The sequence below is a fragment of the Gorilla gorilla genome, chromosome 4, assembly GCF_029281585.2.
Source record: "Gorilla gorilla gorilla isolate KB3781 chromosome 4, NHGRI_mGorGor1-v2.1_pri, whole genome shotgun sequence".
NCBI lineage: Eukaryota > Metazoa > Chordata > Mammalia > Primates > Hominidae > Gorilla > Gorilla gorilla.
In genome coordinates this window covers 97,938,698-97,957,249 of record NC_073228.2, presented here as the reverse complement: position 1 = coordinate 97,957,249, position 18,552 = coordinate 97,938,698, and the positions used below count along the sequence as shown (strand labels likewise).

At 35.7% G+C, this 18,552-nt stretch overlaps 1 protein-coding gene across 15 annotated transcripts in view; it reads left to right on the top strand.

The window, feature by feature from the left end:
• ARB2A (ARB2 cotranscriptional regulator A) overlaps window positions 1-18,552 on the top strand; it is a 493,438-nt gene that overhangs the window by 271,944 nt on the left and 202,942 nt on the right. For all 15 annotated transcript variants that reach the window (XM_019027554.4, XM_055387115.2, XM_055387122.2 and 12 more), the window contains one exon: window positions 15,328-15,447. In XM_019027554.4, the coding sequence (XP_018883099.1) occupies window positions 15,328-15,447 (120 nt within the window). The remainder of the gene's footprint in view (window positions 1-15,327; window positions 15,448-18,552) is intronic.

Here is an 18,552-nt window from a genome sequence, read left to right as displayed (position 1 = left end):
GATCTACAGCCAAATTCTATCAGGTGTATAAAGAAGAGCTGCTACCATTCCTACTTAAACTGTTCCAAAAAAATTGATGAGGAAGGACTTTACCCTAACCCATTCTATAAGGCGAGCATCATCCTGATACCAAAACCTGGCAGAGACACAACAAAAAAATTCAAGCCAATATCCTTAATGAACATAGATGCAAAAATCCTCAACTAGCAAACCAAATCCAGCAGCACATCAAAAAGCTAATCCACCACAATCAAGTAGGCATCATCCCTAGAACATAAGATTGGTTCAACATATGCAAATCAATGGATGTGATTAATCACATGAAACTAAAGACAAAACCACATGCTTACCTTAATAGATGCGGAAAAGGCTTTCAATAAAATTCAACATTTTTAATGTTAAAAATCCTCAATAAACTAGGCATTGAAGGAACATACTTCAAAGTAATTGGAGCCATCTATGACAAACCCACAGCCAACATAATACTGAATGGGCAAAAGCTGGAAGCATTCCCCTTGAAAACTGGAACATGACAGGGATGCTCTCTCTCACCACTCCTATTCAACATAGTATTGGAAGTCCTGGCCAGAGTAATCAGGCAAGAGAAGGAAATAAAAGGCACCCAAATAGGAAGAGAGGAAGTCAAACTATCCCTGTGTGCAGATGACATGATTCTATACCACCCCATAGTTTCTGCCCAAAAGCTCCTTGTTCTGATAAACAATTTCTGCAAAGTTTCAGAATATAAAATCAATGTACAAACACAAGTAACATTCCTATACACCAAACAACAGTCAAGCTGAGAGCCAAATCCGGAACACAGTCCTATTCACAATTGCCACAAAAAAGAATAAAATATCTAAGAATATGACTAACCAGGGAAGTAAAAGGTCTCCCCAATGAGAATTACAATACACTGCTCAAAGAAATCAAAGATGACTCAAACAGATGGAAAAACATTGCTTACTCATGGATAGGAAGAATCAATGTAATTAAAATGGCCATACTGCCCAAAGCAATTTCCAGATTCAATGCTGTTCCTATCAAACGACCAATGAGATTCTTCACAGAATTAGAAAAAACTTTTTTTTTTGAGACAGAGTCTTGCACTGTCACAGAAAAAAAACTATTTTAAAAAATTCACATGGAACCAAAACAGGGCCTGAATAGCCAAGGCACTCATAAGCAAACAGAACAAAGGTGGAGGTATCACATTACCACTTCAAATTCTACTGCAAGGCTATAGTAACCAAAACAGCATGGTATTGATACAAAAACAGATACATATACCAATGGAATAGAATAGAGAGCCCAGAAATAATGCCACACACCTGCAACTGTCTGATCTTCTACAAAGCCTACAGAAACAAGCAATGGGGAAAGGACTACCTATTCAATAAATGGTGCTGGGATAACTAGCTAGCCATATGCAGAAGATTGAAATTGGACAGACATCATATACACAGATCAATTTCAGATGGATTAAAGACTTAAATATAAAACTTAAAACTATAAAAACCCTTCAGGAAAACCTAGGATATACCATCCTGGACATAGGACCTGGCAAAGATTTCAAGACAGAGACACCAAAAGCAATCGCAACAAAAGCAAAAATTGACAAGTGGGACCTAATCAAACTAAAGATCTCTGCACAGCAAAAGAAACTATCAACAGAGTAAACAGACAATCTATAGAATAGGAAAAATATTTGCTTACTATGCATCTGACAAAGGTTTAATATCCAAAATCTATAAGGAACTTAAACAAATTTATAAGCAAAAAACAAACATCCCCATTAAAATGTGGGCAGAGTACATGAACACTTTTCAAAAGAAGCCACACATGTGGCCAACAAGCATACGAAAAAATGCACAGCATCAGTAATCATTAGAGAAATGAAAGTCAAAACCGCTCTGAGATGCCATCTCACAGCAGCCAGAATGGCCTTTATTAAAAAGTCAAAAAATAACAGATGCTGGTGAGATTGGGGAGAAAAGGGAACACTTATACACTGTTGGTGGGAGTGCAAATTAGTTCAGCCTTTCTGGAAAGCAGTGTGCTTTCAAAAAATGGCAATTCTAAGTTTCAAAAAAACTTAGAATTGCCATTCAACCCAGCAATCTAGTGGGATTTATTTTTATGGTGGAATGTATTATATTCCTTTGGGTATATTGGATATATAAATCATTCTACTATAAAGACACATGTATTTGTTTGTTCATTGCAGCACTATTCGTTGCAGTAGCAAAGACGTGGAATCAATCTAAATGCTCATCAGTGGTAGACTGCAGAAGGAAAATTTAGCACATATACACCGTGGAATATTACACAGCCATTGAAAAAGAATGAGATCATGTCCTTTGCAGCAACATGGATGGAGCTGGAGATCATTATCTGGAGCAAACTAATGCAGGAACAGAAAACCAAATACCATATGTTCTCACCTATAAGTGAGAGCTCAACAATGAGAACACGTGGACGCAAAAAGGGCCTACTTGAGGGTGGAGTGGGAGGAGGGAGAGGATTTTTAAACATACCTATTGGGTACTATACTTATTTCCTAGGTGACTAAATAATCTGTACACCAAACCCCACAACACACAGTTTACCTATATAACAATCCTTTGCATGTGTCTCTAAACCTAAAATAAAACTTAAAAAAAGATTGAGTGCTGCCAATAATATCTTGACGCCTAAAAGGTAGAAACAAATTGATAGTCTCAAGGTATCTCCAGCTTATAGACTTTTTTTTGTCTATTTTCATTATGTTTAAAGTTGAATCTTGTGAAATTGCCATTTTTCAAGGTCCAAAATTTCTAATACTGGTAACTTATATGGTTCAATTTAATATTTTGGGACTGAATAATGTCCTTCAATTTTGAATATGTTTTTAGTATATGCATGTTATAGTGTTACTTTTATGCATCCAGTATATACCTAGTACTTTAATCATCATTAAATACAAATGCATACAATTCGTAAAAAAGCATACATTTAAAATATGCCAAAATGAAGAAAACATTTTAATCTAAATTATTTAATTGGATAAAATAAAATTACATCTCATGTGACAAGGTAAAATATGTTTTACATATAACTGTTCTTTTAAATGTTTTGTTCTATATTAATGCACAATTTATACTCAGTTAATATACAAAAGAGTTAAATAACAAAATCATCCAAAAGTTTAAAGCTTTAAAGCTAAAGCATAAAATTTCCTTGTGTGTGTCTTTCTGGATTAGAGCCATATCTGTGTTCCGTTTCTTCTGGAAGGATACTCCACTGGCCAATTGCTGAAAATAAGAATTTTCTTTGGCCCGGCGTGGTGGCTTACGCCTGTAATCCTAGCACTTTGGGAGGCCGAGGTGAGCGGATCATGAGGTCAGGAGATCGAGACCATCCTGGCTAACATGGTGAAACCCCATCTCTACTAAAAACACAAAAAATTAGCCGGGCGTGGTGGGGGGCGCCTGTGGTCCCAGCTACTCGGGAGGCTGAGGCAGGAGAATGGCGCGAACCTGGGAGGCGGAGTTTGCAGTGAGCAGAGATTGCACCACTGCACTCCAGCCTGGGCGTCAGAACGAGACTCCGTCAAAAAGAAAAAAAAAATTTTCTTTCATCTTATCCTTGTGGATTGGTTGAATACAAGATGGTAACTTACATTTTTGCATCCTCCATCCAGCAGACTAGACTATCTACCTTCCATTTGGATTTTATTGAGCCATACTTTTCCCAGTGGAAAGCCTTAACTTTTTAGAAGAAAGAATTTCATTTTGTAAATTTTGTCATAAAACAGGTGTAGATTTTATATTAGTGTAATTTCTCCACTTGATATCACCAATGTAAATAGCAAATCAGTGGCAATACTAAGGGCAGCTGGTAGAGTGTGAAGTGTGTGTGTGTGTGTATGTACACATACATACTTATATACATATTTATATGACGTGGACATAACTGAAATTAGTGACATAGGTATGTGCTGAAGTCACAAAGGTTAGATTTGATTATTAAAAGATATTTTGTTAATAGATATGCTTACCAGTATAATCACAGAAAGATTTATATGAAGTAAAAAACCTTGAATTTTTGACTTTAAAATTGGACATTTAAAAAACCTTTACGTCCATTAAATTTTCAGTTTACTTTTTCTAAAATCAATTGTAAGTTTAAAGTGTATATTATAGGAGTACTTACTTTTTATAACTTTGTAGCAACAGGTTAGCTGAAGAAAAATCTGTCAAATTTGGCAATGGTTCAGAAAATATGTGAACCTGTCACTGTAAGCAGTCTCGGAGAAATGCATTACAGGAGCTAATTAACCTTAGAAAATAATTACACAAATATGCAAATGTTGTTTAGATAATTCCATGTGCTATCAGCTCAGGTAGTCCATCATAAATGCAGGTCTTCCAATGCCTAGGTAGTAGAATCTGGCATAGTTGATAAGGCTTTGGTTACTGCATCACTTCTGTTTGGCATTTAAGGATTAATGATGGCAAGAGTACATTAGGAAATTCCACCTGTATTCTGAATGTAGCAGAATTCTGGTGTAAATATCCTATGCACTCTGCCACCAGCAAATATTAATTAATGGATTCAGTTCTTTTCATGCACTTTGTACGTTAGCATATTCTAAAATCATCGAGTTTAAATCAAGTTGCTCAATACAAAATGCACTCTAATGTGAAATTCATGGGGAAGCCTGTGGAATAGATTTAGTATGTTTGCATTTCTGTAATTGAAGCGTATTAGAAAGCCTTTCCTATTGAATCTGTTTAGTCTCAAAATACACTGCTGATAATATAACTCTCTGGATTGTAGTCACAATATATAAATATATAATGATTGTAGACACAATGTGGACTGTGGGTTGGAATGACACAAATTTGCATTGGAATAGCATCATCACATTTATAAAATTGGGATTTTAGTATGTATTATTAGTAATGTAATATTCCAGAAATACATATACATATATATTTAAAACTACTCTAAGTTTATTAATTTCTATGTTTAACATTTGTAGAAGGCTGCAAATATTTGGCAGAATTTGTTAAATCCAAAAATGATGGGAATCTAGCTTTCTTAAACACTGTATGTAGTAAAAAGCCTTAATTTTGTGAAAGCCTTGGGAAGTAACACATATGAAAGTTGAGTTTTTTATAACTAAGGCTTATCTCCCTTATATTTTGTTTTGTAAAGTAATATTTTGAATAAAACTATTTAATTGTGTGTTACTAGTCTTTCAGAAATCGAGTTCATATAACATCATTAGCCTTCTTGAAATGACCCAGTGTCACTGTCGTGCTTGTCAGTTATTGTGCTTTGAATATGGCACTGCCCTTAAGTTGCTCATAACAATACTTATGGTCTCGCACTAGGTGCTACATGTGCTCTTCTAATTTTTCTGGTTTTCCTGTTTCTTCAGTTAGTAGCAAACTTTCAACTATCACTTATTATTCTTTCTTCTTCTTACCCTTAAACCTATTTGAAACAACCTTTCTCATTTGCTGGTTGGAAATGCTCAGTGGGTTCAGACGATATATTTGGTGTACACATGTTTTTGTGTCAAATGGGACCTAAACATTGTTTACTCATGGACGTGAAGATGGCAGCAAAGACATTAGGGACTACCAAAGGTGGGAGAGAAGTAGGGGGCAAGGGTTAAAATACTAACTGTTGAATACTACACTCACTACCTGGATGATGGGATCATTCCTATCTCAAACCTCAGCACTATACAATATACTCATGTATCAAACTTGCACATGTACCCTCTGAATCTCAAATAAAAGTTAAAATTATTTTTAAAAAGATTTGAAGGTGTAAAAACCCTGCTCAGATGATAATTCACCCTAAGAAGACATCAGTAATTACTAAGTGGTATTTCTGATTTTCCTGTTGTTTACTTGTTTAGTATAAAAAGCATGTACTTTGTAGAAATTCTGGCCATTCAGAAAAGTGTGAAGAAACTAAAAATAGAAAACTACTCATATTCCAACCATCAATAGACAGCTCAACTGCTTTTAGTGTTTTATTTGATTTATTCTTTTGAAAAGTCTTTTTCAGGCTTTTTTTATATGATAAAAATTACACTACATATCAGATAAGCTGCATGTATTATAAACTCATAGAATAGCTACATAATATTTCATTCAACAGATAAACTATTATTTATATTTTCATTATTGGATACTTAGGCTTTATCCAAAGTTTTGCTTTTATAAATGAGACAGTGATGAATATCTTTGACCACCAATCTTTTGCCACATTCCAGATTATTAGAAGCTGGATTCCTGAAATGAAGTTTAAATACTCATTTGTTTTCATTTCTGAAATGTACTCCAAAATATTTTGTCCACAGTATCATTGCCAATAACACTAGCATTGTTAATTATTGTTGAATGCCTGTAGCATGCCTTGTATTTATAGTTTGAATTAAAAAGATAATCTGTTTTCAAGTTGGTTATATTCTAGAAGGAAGGAAAAGTGACTTGACATTAAACAAATAGAGTAGAGAAGAACCAATGAAATGGTATAGGATTCAAATTAAGCTACCATGGCTGATGGTAGAGCTGGCAGGTAATCCTGAGCCACCAATATTTTGCAGTTGTTTTAAACATAGGCATGATAATACATGTAAATAGTTATAAATACTTTATATATATTTCTTGTAAGACATTGTAGTAAATAACTAGTTCCATTTCTGCATGAGATTCTGACCTTCAGTTGACTTTCTGGCTCTTCCCCTTGGAAGCCTGATATAGTGGTGTGTTAGGTTGAGTTTCCCAGATAATAAATTTCTAAATGGGAGTTTACATGCAGGAAGATTGTTGAGGAGTCCTCTTGGGATCAGCACTTGTAGGGGAGTAAAAAAAAGTAGAATTGGTCAGGAGTTGAACTGCAGTGTAGTCACAACAAAGCCCTCAGCTAACCCCATGGTAGTCTCTGGATCTGAGATGACTTTTCAAAGATGTTCTGCCGTAGGCAAGCGACCAGGGGTAGGACTGTAACCTTAAGCAAGGTTGCTTTTTGGCTAAGGGCAATTTCTAGAGAGTGCCTCAGCTAAGGCCAGCACTCCCACAGCTAAGGAAATGAATGACTTATAACTGAAGGGATTCTGGGCAGCACATCATAGTATTCACTCTTAAGTGGATGGTCACTAGACAATATTGCCTGTGGTAGAAAATGACCCCTAATTGGTAAACTCCATCAGGATTAGTAGTAATCAGAACATGGTATACCATAGCTTTGATCTTCCCTAAGAGTAGTGACTCTTAGAATTGAGCATGTCTCTTATGGGATGGGATCCTGAAAGCCATACCTATGGAGTTATTGCAAAGATATTGGCTTCTGTGGGGTATAAGATTTTTAAGCCAGGATAACTCCTGCATCTGCTCAAGGTGAGCCTGATTCCCTCACTCCTAAGTTAACACGCCATATTCCAAAGATAGTAAATCCTCGGAGGTTCTGGGGGTTGCCACAAGGACTGCTGCAAGGCTCCCACTAAAAAGTAGTGTCTGGTGCTGCCCTGCTAGCAAGGTTGATTCCTTTTCTATATCTTTTTTAGTCAATGGATATCAAGTGTGCCCCAGAATAGTCTCATGAGTTTGATGGTTTAGTTGAGCCTATAAAAGACCCCCTTGTGGATATTGTAGACATTTTTCAGTTGGGTCTCACTTTTTAGAATGTTTGGTTTAAAAGTCTAAAGCTAAAATCTGTAATTTCAGCTTGACCTTAGTCAAGCTGAAGATATTTAAGTACTTGAAGCACATGGAAACGTGAAGTTTCTCTTTCCTACTGCTGACAGGCCATTAACAGATATTATCTCCATCGACTGTGGAGGAAAAGACTCAGCTGTCATACTATTCTCTGTAAGCAGTAGAAACAACTGTTGGTTCTTAGCTCCCTTTAGTCATGGATGGGCCTGGCCGGCACTTTCCCTCAAATCCTGTGACTCACAAAATTTTGCTCGTTTTTCTTTTATGATGATTCACTCTATCCCTTTCTTTCCATTCAGTCTGCTACCACCCTGAGGAGTATTATGGTCTTTATCATCTCACATATGTGGATTACTGAACTACTCCTTGCTTTTAGGCTTTGTGTAATCTGGGCTGCATTGCCTGTCTCATCCCAGACTGAGTTGCATGACTGAGTTTTGTCTAGGGCTTTCAGACTATTAATGTGTAATCCAGATTTGCCTGGAGCATAAGATCCCTGGAAATAGATAGTGAGAGGGAAAGCTAGAAAGATAGTTTTAGAGAAGATGTTGACTAAAGAGTTCCAGTTACTTTGTAGGCAAAATCATTTCAGTAAATGACTTTTTTTTTTTAGCAGCGGAGTGGCTCGATCAGAGCAAGGCTTCAAAAAGATTGATCTGGCAACAGAGTAAAGGGAAAGACTAGAACAAGGTTCCCCAAACCCCGGGTCACAGATGGGTACCAGTCCATGGCCTGTTAGGAACTGGGCTGAACAGGAGGTGAGCAGCAGGCAAGCAAGCCAAAGCTTCATCTATATTTACAGCTGCTCCCCATTGCTCGCATTACCACCTGAGCTCCACCTCCTATCAGATCAGCTGCAGTATTAGATTCTTATAAAAGCATGAACCCTATTGTGAACTGCACATGTGAGGGATCTAGGTTGTGCGCTCCTTATGAGAATCTAATGCCTGATGATCTGTCACTGTCTCTCATCACCCCCAGAGAGGACCACCTAGTTGCAGGAAAACAAGCTCAGAGCTCCCACTGATTCTAAATTATGGTTAGTTGTAAAATTATGTCATTATATATTACAATAGAAATAAAGTGCACAATAAACGTAATGCACCTGAATCATCCCAAAATCATCCTCTCCACTCTGTCTGTGGAAAACTGTCTTCCACAAAACTGGTCCCTGATGTCAAAAAGGTTGGGGACTGCTGGACTAGAAAAATTGAGTCTAAAGTCTATTGTAAGAAAACCTAAACAGTGGTGGGAATGGAAAGAATGAGACAAATAGGATCCCAACAGTATACAGGAAGAATTAGTGACTGAGAAGACAGCAGGGAGAACCTCACTGAGGTCAGATAGTATGGATTTATAATGGCCCATCAACCTTGGTTTCAGGACAGTCCAACAGGATCAGAGGAGGTAATACTCCTCACACACTACTGCTTCTGAAGTCTTTATGTGTTAATACCTCTAATTTATTAAAGGCCAGGACCATGGCATACTTATCATTCTTCCATCTCCACTTCCAGCACAGAGCTTAGTGGGGACAGAGTTATCTAATTGTGTGTGTATATATATATATACACACACACACACATATATATACATATAAATATATATACACACATATATGTAATCCTGTCCATATATGGAGTATTTAGGACCATCTCAGGTATTTAAGATGGTTAGTTATGCCAACCATCAATAGGTGGAAACTCTGGTAACTTTCCTATTTTGTTTTCATATTTCTTGCATTGTGAGCTATAACTAGGGTGATGAGGTGTTCAGTATTTTTCTGTATAGTTCCAATTTAGACCTCTTTTCCACTACAATTACTGATAATATCTTTCTTCACTCTCAAAAGTTTGAACAACAAATTGTATGGTTACTCCAGATATGTCTACAGAAAAGTGCTAAATATGTATGGTTAGTTTAAATAATAACTATAAAGAACACACTTGTGTAACTATCAAAGCAGACAAGAAATGGAACGCTGGCAGCCACTAAAAGTCAATTTCTTAGTCACAACTTCATTCCCTTCCTTAAAGTTAACCACTATCCTCATTTTTATGTTAACCATTTTCTTACTTTTTAAACTAATGAAAGATAAATTATCAAAGCCTAAAATCCCTATAAGGTTTTCCTTCCAACTGTTGTATTCATTCTTCTGTGTGGGTAATTTCATATTTATGTTACTAAGAAATGACTTTGGAAGTATGTTTGTATTTTAATATATGACTACAAGGTTGTAGGTAATCAGCCTGAAGATAAACGTTGTGGTTTTGTTATTCATTTATTACACTAAGATTTAATGAACAAGAAGACATAGTTCTTGGCCTCAAGAATTTGATAATCTAACTAGTAATTACAATACAGCTCCTCAGTGCAATAATAGGAAGCATGCACAAGATGATGTTAGAAGACATTACCTAATCCTTGGGAAAAATAGGGTTCACTTTCCAGAGGAAATGATATCTCATTTCACTACTGAAGACAAGTAGGGAGTATGCAGTAGAAAGTGGTATGGGAAGTGAAGGCAGAGCACAAAGATCACTATCTGGACAAATGCAGTAACCCATAGGCAAGAAAAATAGGGCACAATTAGGTTACTTCGAGTTGCTCCCTACAACTGGAACACAGAGACTGTTCTGTGTGTCTTCTCAGGGGGAAAAGGGATGTGTTTGTGGTCAAGGTATTTTGTAGGGCAATGGTGAAAGATATAGTTCAATACACAGTGCTAGATCATAAAGGGCCTTGAATGTCATACTGAGGAGTCTGAACTTTATAAACGGCCTTGAATGTCATATTAAGGAGTTTGAGGGCCAGGTGCAGTGGCTCATGCCTATAATCCCAGCACTTTGGGAGGCCGGGGTGGGCAAATCACCTAAGGTCAGGAGTTCAAGACCAGCCAAGCCAACATAGCAAAGCCCCATCTCTACTGAAAATACAATAATTAGCCAGGTGTGGTGGCATGCACCTGTAACCCCAGCTACTTGGGAGGCTGAGGCAGGAAAATCGCTTGAACCTGGGAAGCAGAGGTTGCAGTGAGCCAAGATTGCGCCACCACACTCATATGCAGGCAACAGAGCAGGACTCCATCTCAAAAAATAAAAAAATAAATATAGGGGTTTGAACTTAATTCTGGGGACAGTGAGAAAGTTGGAGGATTCTAAGCAGGGAGTGAGTAACTTGGCAACATGATCATATTTGCATTCTTGACAGGTTATTCTCACTACAGAATTAAAACAGGTAAATGGTCAATCCTACAGGTCACTACTAGGCTAGTCTAGAGATTGTTGAAGCTAGGCTAGAGATTGTTGTGGTCATCCACTTGTGAAATGATGGTGGCTTGAGCTAAACCAGATTAAATGAAAGAAAAGTAGATGGATTTGAGAGACGGTGGCAGGATCAATAGAATTTTAATGACTGATTATGTGAGGAATTTGGGAGAAAGAGAAATAACAGATGAAAATCACAAGCATTCTTATACACCAATAACAGACAGAGAGCCAAATCATGAGTGAACTCCCATTCACAATTGCTTCAAAGAGAATAAAATACCTAGGAATCCAACTTACAAGGGATGTGAAGGACCTCTTCAAGGAGAACTGCAAACCACTGCTCAATGAAATGAAAGAGGATACAAACAAATGGAAGAACATTCCATGCTCTTGGGTAGGAAGAATCAATATCATGAAAGTGGCCATACTGCCCAAGGTAATTTATAGATTCAATGCCATCCCCATCAAGCTACCAATGACTTTCTTCACAGAATTGGAAAAAAACTACTTTAAAGTTCGTATGGAACCAAAAAAGAGCCCACATCGCCAAGTCAATCCTATGCCAAAAGAACAAAGCTGGAAGCATCACACTACCTGACTTCAAACTATACTACAAGGCTACAGTAACCAAAACAGCATGGTACTGGTACCAAAACAGAGATACAGATCAATGGAACAGAACAGAGCCCTCAGAGATAACGCCGCCTATCTACAACCATCTGATCTTTGACAAACCTGAGAAAAACAAGCAATGGGGAAAGGATTCCCTATTTAATAAATGGTGCTGGGAAAACTGGCTAGCCATATGTAGAAAGCTGAAACTGGATCCCTTCCTTACACCTTATACAAAAATTAATTCAAGATGGATTAAAGACTTAAATGTTAGACCTAAAACCATAAAAACCATAGAAGAAAACATAGGCAATACCATTCAGGGCATAAGCATGGGCAAGGACTTCATGTCTAAAACACCAAAAGCAATGGCAACAGAAGCTAAAATTGACAAATGGGATCTAATTAAACTAAAGAGCTTCTGCACAGCAAAAGAAACTACCATCAGAGTGAACAGGCAACCTACAGAATGGAGGAAAAGTTTTGCAATCTCCTCATCTGACAAAGGGCTAATATCCAGAATCTACAATGAACTCCAACAAATTTACAAGAAAAAAACAACCCCATCAAAAAGTGGGCAAAGGACATGAACAGACACTTCTCAAAAGAAGACATTTATGCAGCCAAAAGACACATGAAAAAATGCTCATCATCACTGGCCATCAGAGAAATGCAGATCAAAACCACAATGCACCAGTTAAAATGGTGATCATTAAAAAGTCGGGAAAAAACAGGTGCTGGAGAGGATGTGGAGAAATAGGAACACTTTTACTCTGTTGGTGGGACTGTAAACTAGTTCGACCATTGTGGAAGTCAGTGTGGTGATCCCTCAGGGATCTAGAACTAGAAATACCATTTGACCCAGCCATCCCATTACTGGGGATATACCCAAATGATTATAAATCATGCTGCTGTAAAGACACATGCACTTATATGTTTATTGTGGCACTATTCACAATAGCAAAGACTTGGAACCAACCCAAATGTCCAACAATGATAGACCAGATTAAAAAAATGTGGCACATATACACCATGGAATACTATGCAGCCATAAAAAATGATGAGTTCATGTCCTTTGTAGGGACATGGATGAAGCTAGAAATCATCATTCTTAGCAAACTATCACAAGGACAAAAAACCAAACATCGCATGTTCTCACTCATAGTTGGGAATTGAACAATGAGAACACATGGACACAGGGAGGGGAACTTCACACACCAGGGCCTGTTGTGGGGTGGGGGGAGGGGGGAGGGATAGCATTAGGAGATATACCTAATGTTAAATGACGAGTTAATGAGTGCAGCACACCAACATGGCACATGTATTCATATGTAACAAACCTGCACATTGTGCACATGTACCCTAAAACTTAAAGTATAATAAAAAAAATTTAAAAAACATTTTAAAAGGAAAAAAAAGTTGACTCTCAGATTTCAGCTGGTTATGGGGAGCTTAGACAGATTTGTAGAGGTTCTTACTACAGTGTTGGATTGGTTGAGTTTGACATGTCTGTGGTACATACAGAAGGAAATGACCATTAAATAGTTGGCTTTGTGGCTCTGGAGAGAAATTTAGGACAGATAGACATAGAGAGAACTAACTTCTAGATGGCAAGTGATGCCATGCATGTGGGGACCTTAATAATTTATTATAAAATTTGTAAAAAGGAAAATGTGATTGTGTGCATTGTCTAATATCCATGGCATTCTTAGGAAATGAGTCTTTTAGTGTTCAAGCTTCTAAGAAATATTCGTACAAAACATTTTCTTGAGGTTTCAGTTCTTCACAGTTTGCTTTTTGATCAGTATTATTTCACCTTTTAGTTTGTTTTTGTTTTTCACATTATCCAGGTTTTGGCTTTAACCACAATATGTCAGCCATAGAAATAAACAGCAAAATGAAGTTATTACATAACTTTTGCAACTTAAGTGACATACATTTATTTGGGTTTAGCAAGTTAGGAAAAATGTAAAAGGCCTAGGTTTATATATTTAGGTTTTTTTCCCAATTCCAAAAATCTGTATAGAAAATGCTTTTAGAAAAAATGTATATATATATTTTGATAATTTCAACAGAAAATATTTATTATTCATTTTTCCTTATTTTTAGCTTACAGAGATACTTAAAATCTTATAAGTAAAATAATTTAGATATATATATTAAATATTTTCACATCTAACTATGGGAATATAAATAAATTTTTTAGTATTACATTGTTTTATCAAAAGATCAGTATAACTTTCTGCTATATAATTCTAATGTGCTCACTAATTTTTGAAGAGCCTTCAAAAAGTTCATGGAAAATGCATATTATGAAAAATCCATGCATGGATTTCATTTTTATTGCACCAAAATAAACTCTTACTAACTTGCTATGACATGCCTGGAGAGGATCTCATTCAAGGCACTAAGAAATACAGGACATCAGTTTGAAAAGAGCACCTGTCAGAGCAACATGAATTCTGCTAAAATTGAAGCAAGAAGAAGCATCAAATTTATAGCGAAGCTTGGGTGGAAGAATGGTAAAATCATTGATGCTTTACAAAAAGTTTATGGGGACAGTCTCCCAAACAAATCAGTAGTTTACAAATGGCTAACTCATTTGAAGAACGGACAGAACATTGTTGAAGATGAAGCTCATAGCAGCTGACCATCTGCATCAATTTAGGAGAAAAAAAATTATCTTGTTTGTGCCCTAATTGATGAGATAAGTGATGAACAACAGAAACAATAGCTGACATATAGACATCTCAATTGATTCCACCTACACAATTCTGACTGAAAAATTTAAGGTGAAAACACTTTGCACTCAATGTGTGCCAAAACTGTTGCACCCAGATCAGCTGCAGACAAGAACAGATATTTCAATGGACATTTTTAACAATTTGGATCAAAATAAACATTTCTTTGAAGAATTACAACGGGAGATGAAACATGGCTTTACCAGTACAATCCTGAAGACAAAGCACAATCAAAGCAATGGCTACCAAGAGATGGAAGTGGTCCAGTCAAAACAAAATCTGACTGGTCAAGATCAAAGGTTCTGGCGACAGTTTGGGGGGATGCCCAAGGCATTTTGCTTACTGACTTTCTAGAGGGCCAAAGAACAATAGCATCTGTTTATTATGAAAGTGTTTTGAGAAATTTAGCGAAAGCTTTAGCAGAAAAATGCCTGGGAAAGCTTCATCAGAGAGTTCTCAACCACAAGAATATCCTGCTCATTCCTCTCATCAAACAAGGGTAATTTTGCAGGAGTTTCTCTAGGAAATCATTAGGCATCCACGTTGCAGTCCTGATTTGGCTCCTTCTGACTTGTAGTTTTCTAATCTTAAAAAATGTTTAAGGGCATCACTTTTCTTCAGTTAATAATGTAAAAAAGACTGCATTGACATGGTTAAATTACCAGGACCTGGAGTTCTTTAGGGGTGTACTAAAAGGCATGTATCACCACTTACAAAAGTTTCTTGACCTTCATGAAATGTTCAGAAATAAAGTGTTTTTTTTAATTTTTATCTTTTAATTCTATTTTTTTACAAACTTTTTGAAGTCCTCTCATATTCTCTAATTTGAATTTTCAATGTAGTTCTTTTATATTATTTTTATTTTGAATGAGCTATAACCATTGTATTTCATATGCTGTGTATGCAAGCATATAATTTAATTGTTGTTTGCTATGATAATAATTAGGTATAATATGTAATATATGACATTTGTTTCCCTTATAGGAAAATGGTTCTCCTGAAGAACATGCAATCTATGTTTGGGATCATTTCATAGCTCAGGCTGCTGCTGAGAATGTGTTTTTCGTTGCTCACAGCTATGGAGGACTTGCTTTTGTTGAACTGGTGAGTGCTTATTTCACTCTCTGTAGTTCCAGTCTCCTTGTAGGTTTATCCCCTCTCCTTTCTTTCTGTTGGTATCAATACTCTTTAAGTTACGTTATAAAGAAGGAAAATAACATATTTTGAATAAATAATGTTATGATGTTTGAAAATAGTTTATTAATTTACTTATTTATTTTATTAATATTATTATTTTTTTTTTGAGACAGAGTCTCTGTCGCCAGGCTAGAGGGCAGTGGCACCATCTCAGCTCGCTGCAACCTCTGACTCCCTGTTTCAGGCTATTCTCCTGCCTCAGCCTCCCAAGTAGCTGGGATTACAGGCATGCACCACCATGCTCAGCTAATTTTTATATTTTTAGTAGAGACGAGGTTTCACCATGTTGGCCAGGATGGTCTCAATCTCCTGACCTCGTGATCCGCCTGCCTCAGCCTACTACTTTATTTTATGGTGACAGAGCTTTTTAGTGCTAACTAGAAAGCTTTTTGCCTGTTCCTTATTTACATATTAGTTTTTAATTTCTACATTATAGTGCCAGTTTCCATACATTTCATGATATTTATTGTTTCTGCTTTATGTATACACCATTGAGTCTTATGTTATCTATAAAGTGTTTAAAATTTCAAGAGACATTTTGAATACTTGAGAATATTTTGATAGTCTTTAACTGACTTGTACTTGATACTTGATCAGAATTTTATATAATTAGTATTAAAACTACAAGAAAGCTTCCATTAATCTGCTTCTAACTAGAATGCATTGCTTGGTCATAGAAATCTTCATATTTAAAAATAATTTGATTCTTGGAGTTAAGATAATGTGTACATGATAGAAAAAAATTACCAAATTTCTGAATTCTGTCTGTTTTAGATGCAATATTACAATATCACAATCATGGGCCAGCATGGTTAATGTGATATAATCAATTCTAATAATGGATTAATGAAGAATTCATGGGATCTGTCCATAATCTCTTATGTTACAGGAAGTTACCAATCCTACCATAAAATAGTTAATTTGATAAAAGTTCAATTGATCATTTTAAATCCAAATAGATCTAAGTGGACATTGAACCAGAGACACAATATTGACTGCCTAATTTTTATGTTTCTAGACTTTGGCATGTTTTTCTCTGACATGGAAATTGAATATATTTCCGTGACCTTTTCAACCACCCTATGTCTTATTGCTTACCCACTTGATTTAGTTATAAAACTGGTAGTGACATCTGAGAATATTTTAGCTGACTTAACTCTACAAGTGCTTCTGCTGTCTTAAGATCAATAAATCGTTAAGTTAAATCATTTATTTTCTAAATTTATTTCAGTTTTTAGGGATTATTTTCAACTAATTTTAACTATGCTGAATTAATTTATTTATTTTGATATATATAATAGATATCTTAAGATAGCTCTTTAGCACACTACTATGATGTACTTTTTAAAATATGAATGTTGTTTTTCAAATAATTCCTTTCAATCCCTACAGATATAAATATATAGCTATATAGATATATATATCTCTATATCTCCATAGATATAGATTATATATAGCTTATTTTTTCTTTGTAAGCTGTTAAATTACTTAAAGCATGAAATTTCTTGACTTGTAGAGTGGCTTAAAATATGTCTGAAAGTCTGCAAGGCTAATCAAATTTTAGAGTTCTATAAAACATAAATTCCCATTTTTTAACTTTAAGACAGTTTACGAAAACCTTTACACACCAAACTTAAAATTTACATGCCTTTTGGACAGTTTTTACAATGAACTGAAGATGCCAGAGTTAACAGATGACCAGTGTGTCAGTCCTATTTTGCCCGTCCTGCTTGTCACACACTGGTGGATATTTCTCCACTTTTGTTCCACTTTAATATAAAGCACACAGATGTTTCAGAACAAGACTTGACTTCTGACCTTGAGGCTATTAGGGTCAGGGTCCTCAGGGCCTGTGAAATTATCACAAGCTGAGCTAAAGTTTTTCTCCATCACAGGAAGTAACCAGTAAGTAAGAAGTTAAAAAGGAGCTTTGTCAGAGAGACAAGATGGTCTCAGTAAGGGTCAGCTTCTGTAGTCTGCTATCTCTGCAGGAGGCACATGCATGGGAGGAGGAATATAATATAACCACTGGCACATCACATATCTGTCAGGCAACGCCAGGGCTGAGAAGTCTATTTAATGTAATATACGTTGTTTAGGTTCTAAAGTATTAATGGCAATTATCTCATCTTCTTTTTTTTTTTTTTTTTTTTTTTTTTGCTACTTTTTGTGAAATAACTTTGATTTGGGGGTATGTAATGGAAGCATACGGATGGTGGCAAATGAATAAAGACTGGTTCCTGACCTCATACAATGGATTCCTTTAAGCAAATAACATTGTACCCTGATGAATTTTACATTATTTTTCGACAAATTTGATTAATATGTTTAGGTCCACTGTGTTTTTGTTTGAAAGGCTTTCTAAAATATAGTATTGTTAAAGAAATAATAAACATTGAAATGTTTTTAGATCCTTTGCTTTTGCCTAAAACTGAAAAAAAATGTTATTCAGTTTTAGGCAAAAGCAGATTTAAAAACTCATGGTGTTAAAATATTGACAAATAGGCATTTTTTCAGAACTTTTCAACATTAACTGTATTGTATGAATTGTTTTACTTTCATTCAAAATTTTAATATTAACTTTACAAGCAAGTAAATTGTCAAGATTAATATGTAAATCTTAAATTATGATTTGGTTTTTTGTCCCAGTAGTGCATTACACATGTCAGACAGTAAATCCTTTGGATTTCAGTCATTTAAATTGTCATAAAATTTTACTTTTGATTAAAGATGACACACACACATACACACACACACACACATTTCTTAGGGAACAGTCTTAGTTTGTAGCGTCATGTTTGAATGCATGGAAATCGTTTTTCTACCACTGTCATACAAGTTCACATTCTTCGTTACGTCATGAATTTCAAAAAAAAAATTGCTTTAAATGTAAATTGTAGCAAGTACAGTTTCACCAGTAAATGCAATTACTTATGCTTTAATATTTTGCTAATTGTTGTTTTCGAAAAGTGAGAACATAATTTACTATTATATCCTATCTTAAAATGTTGT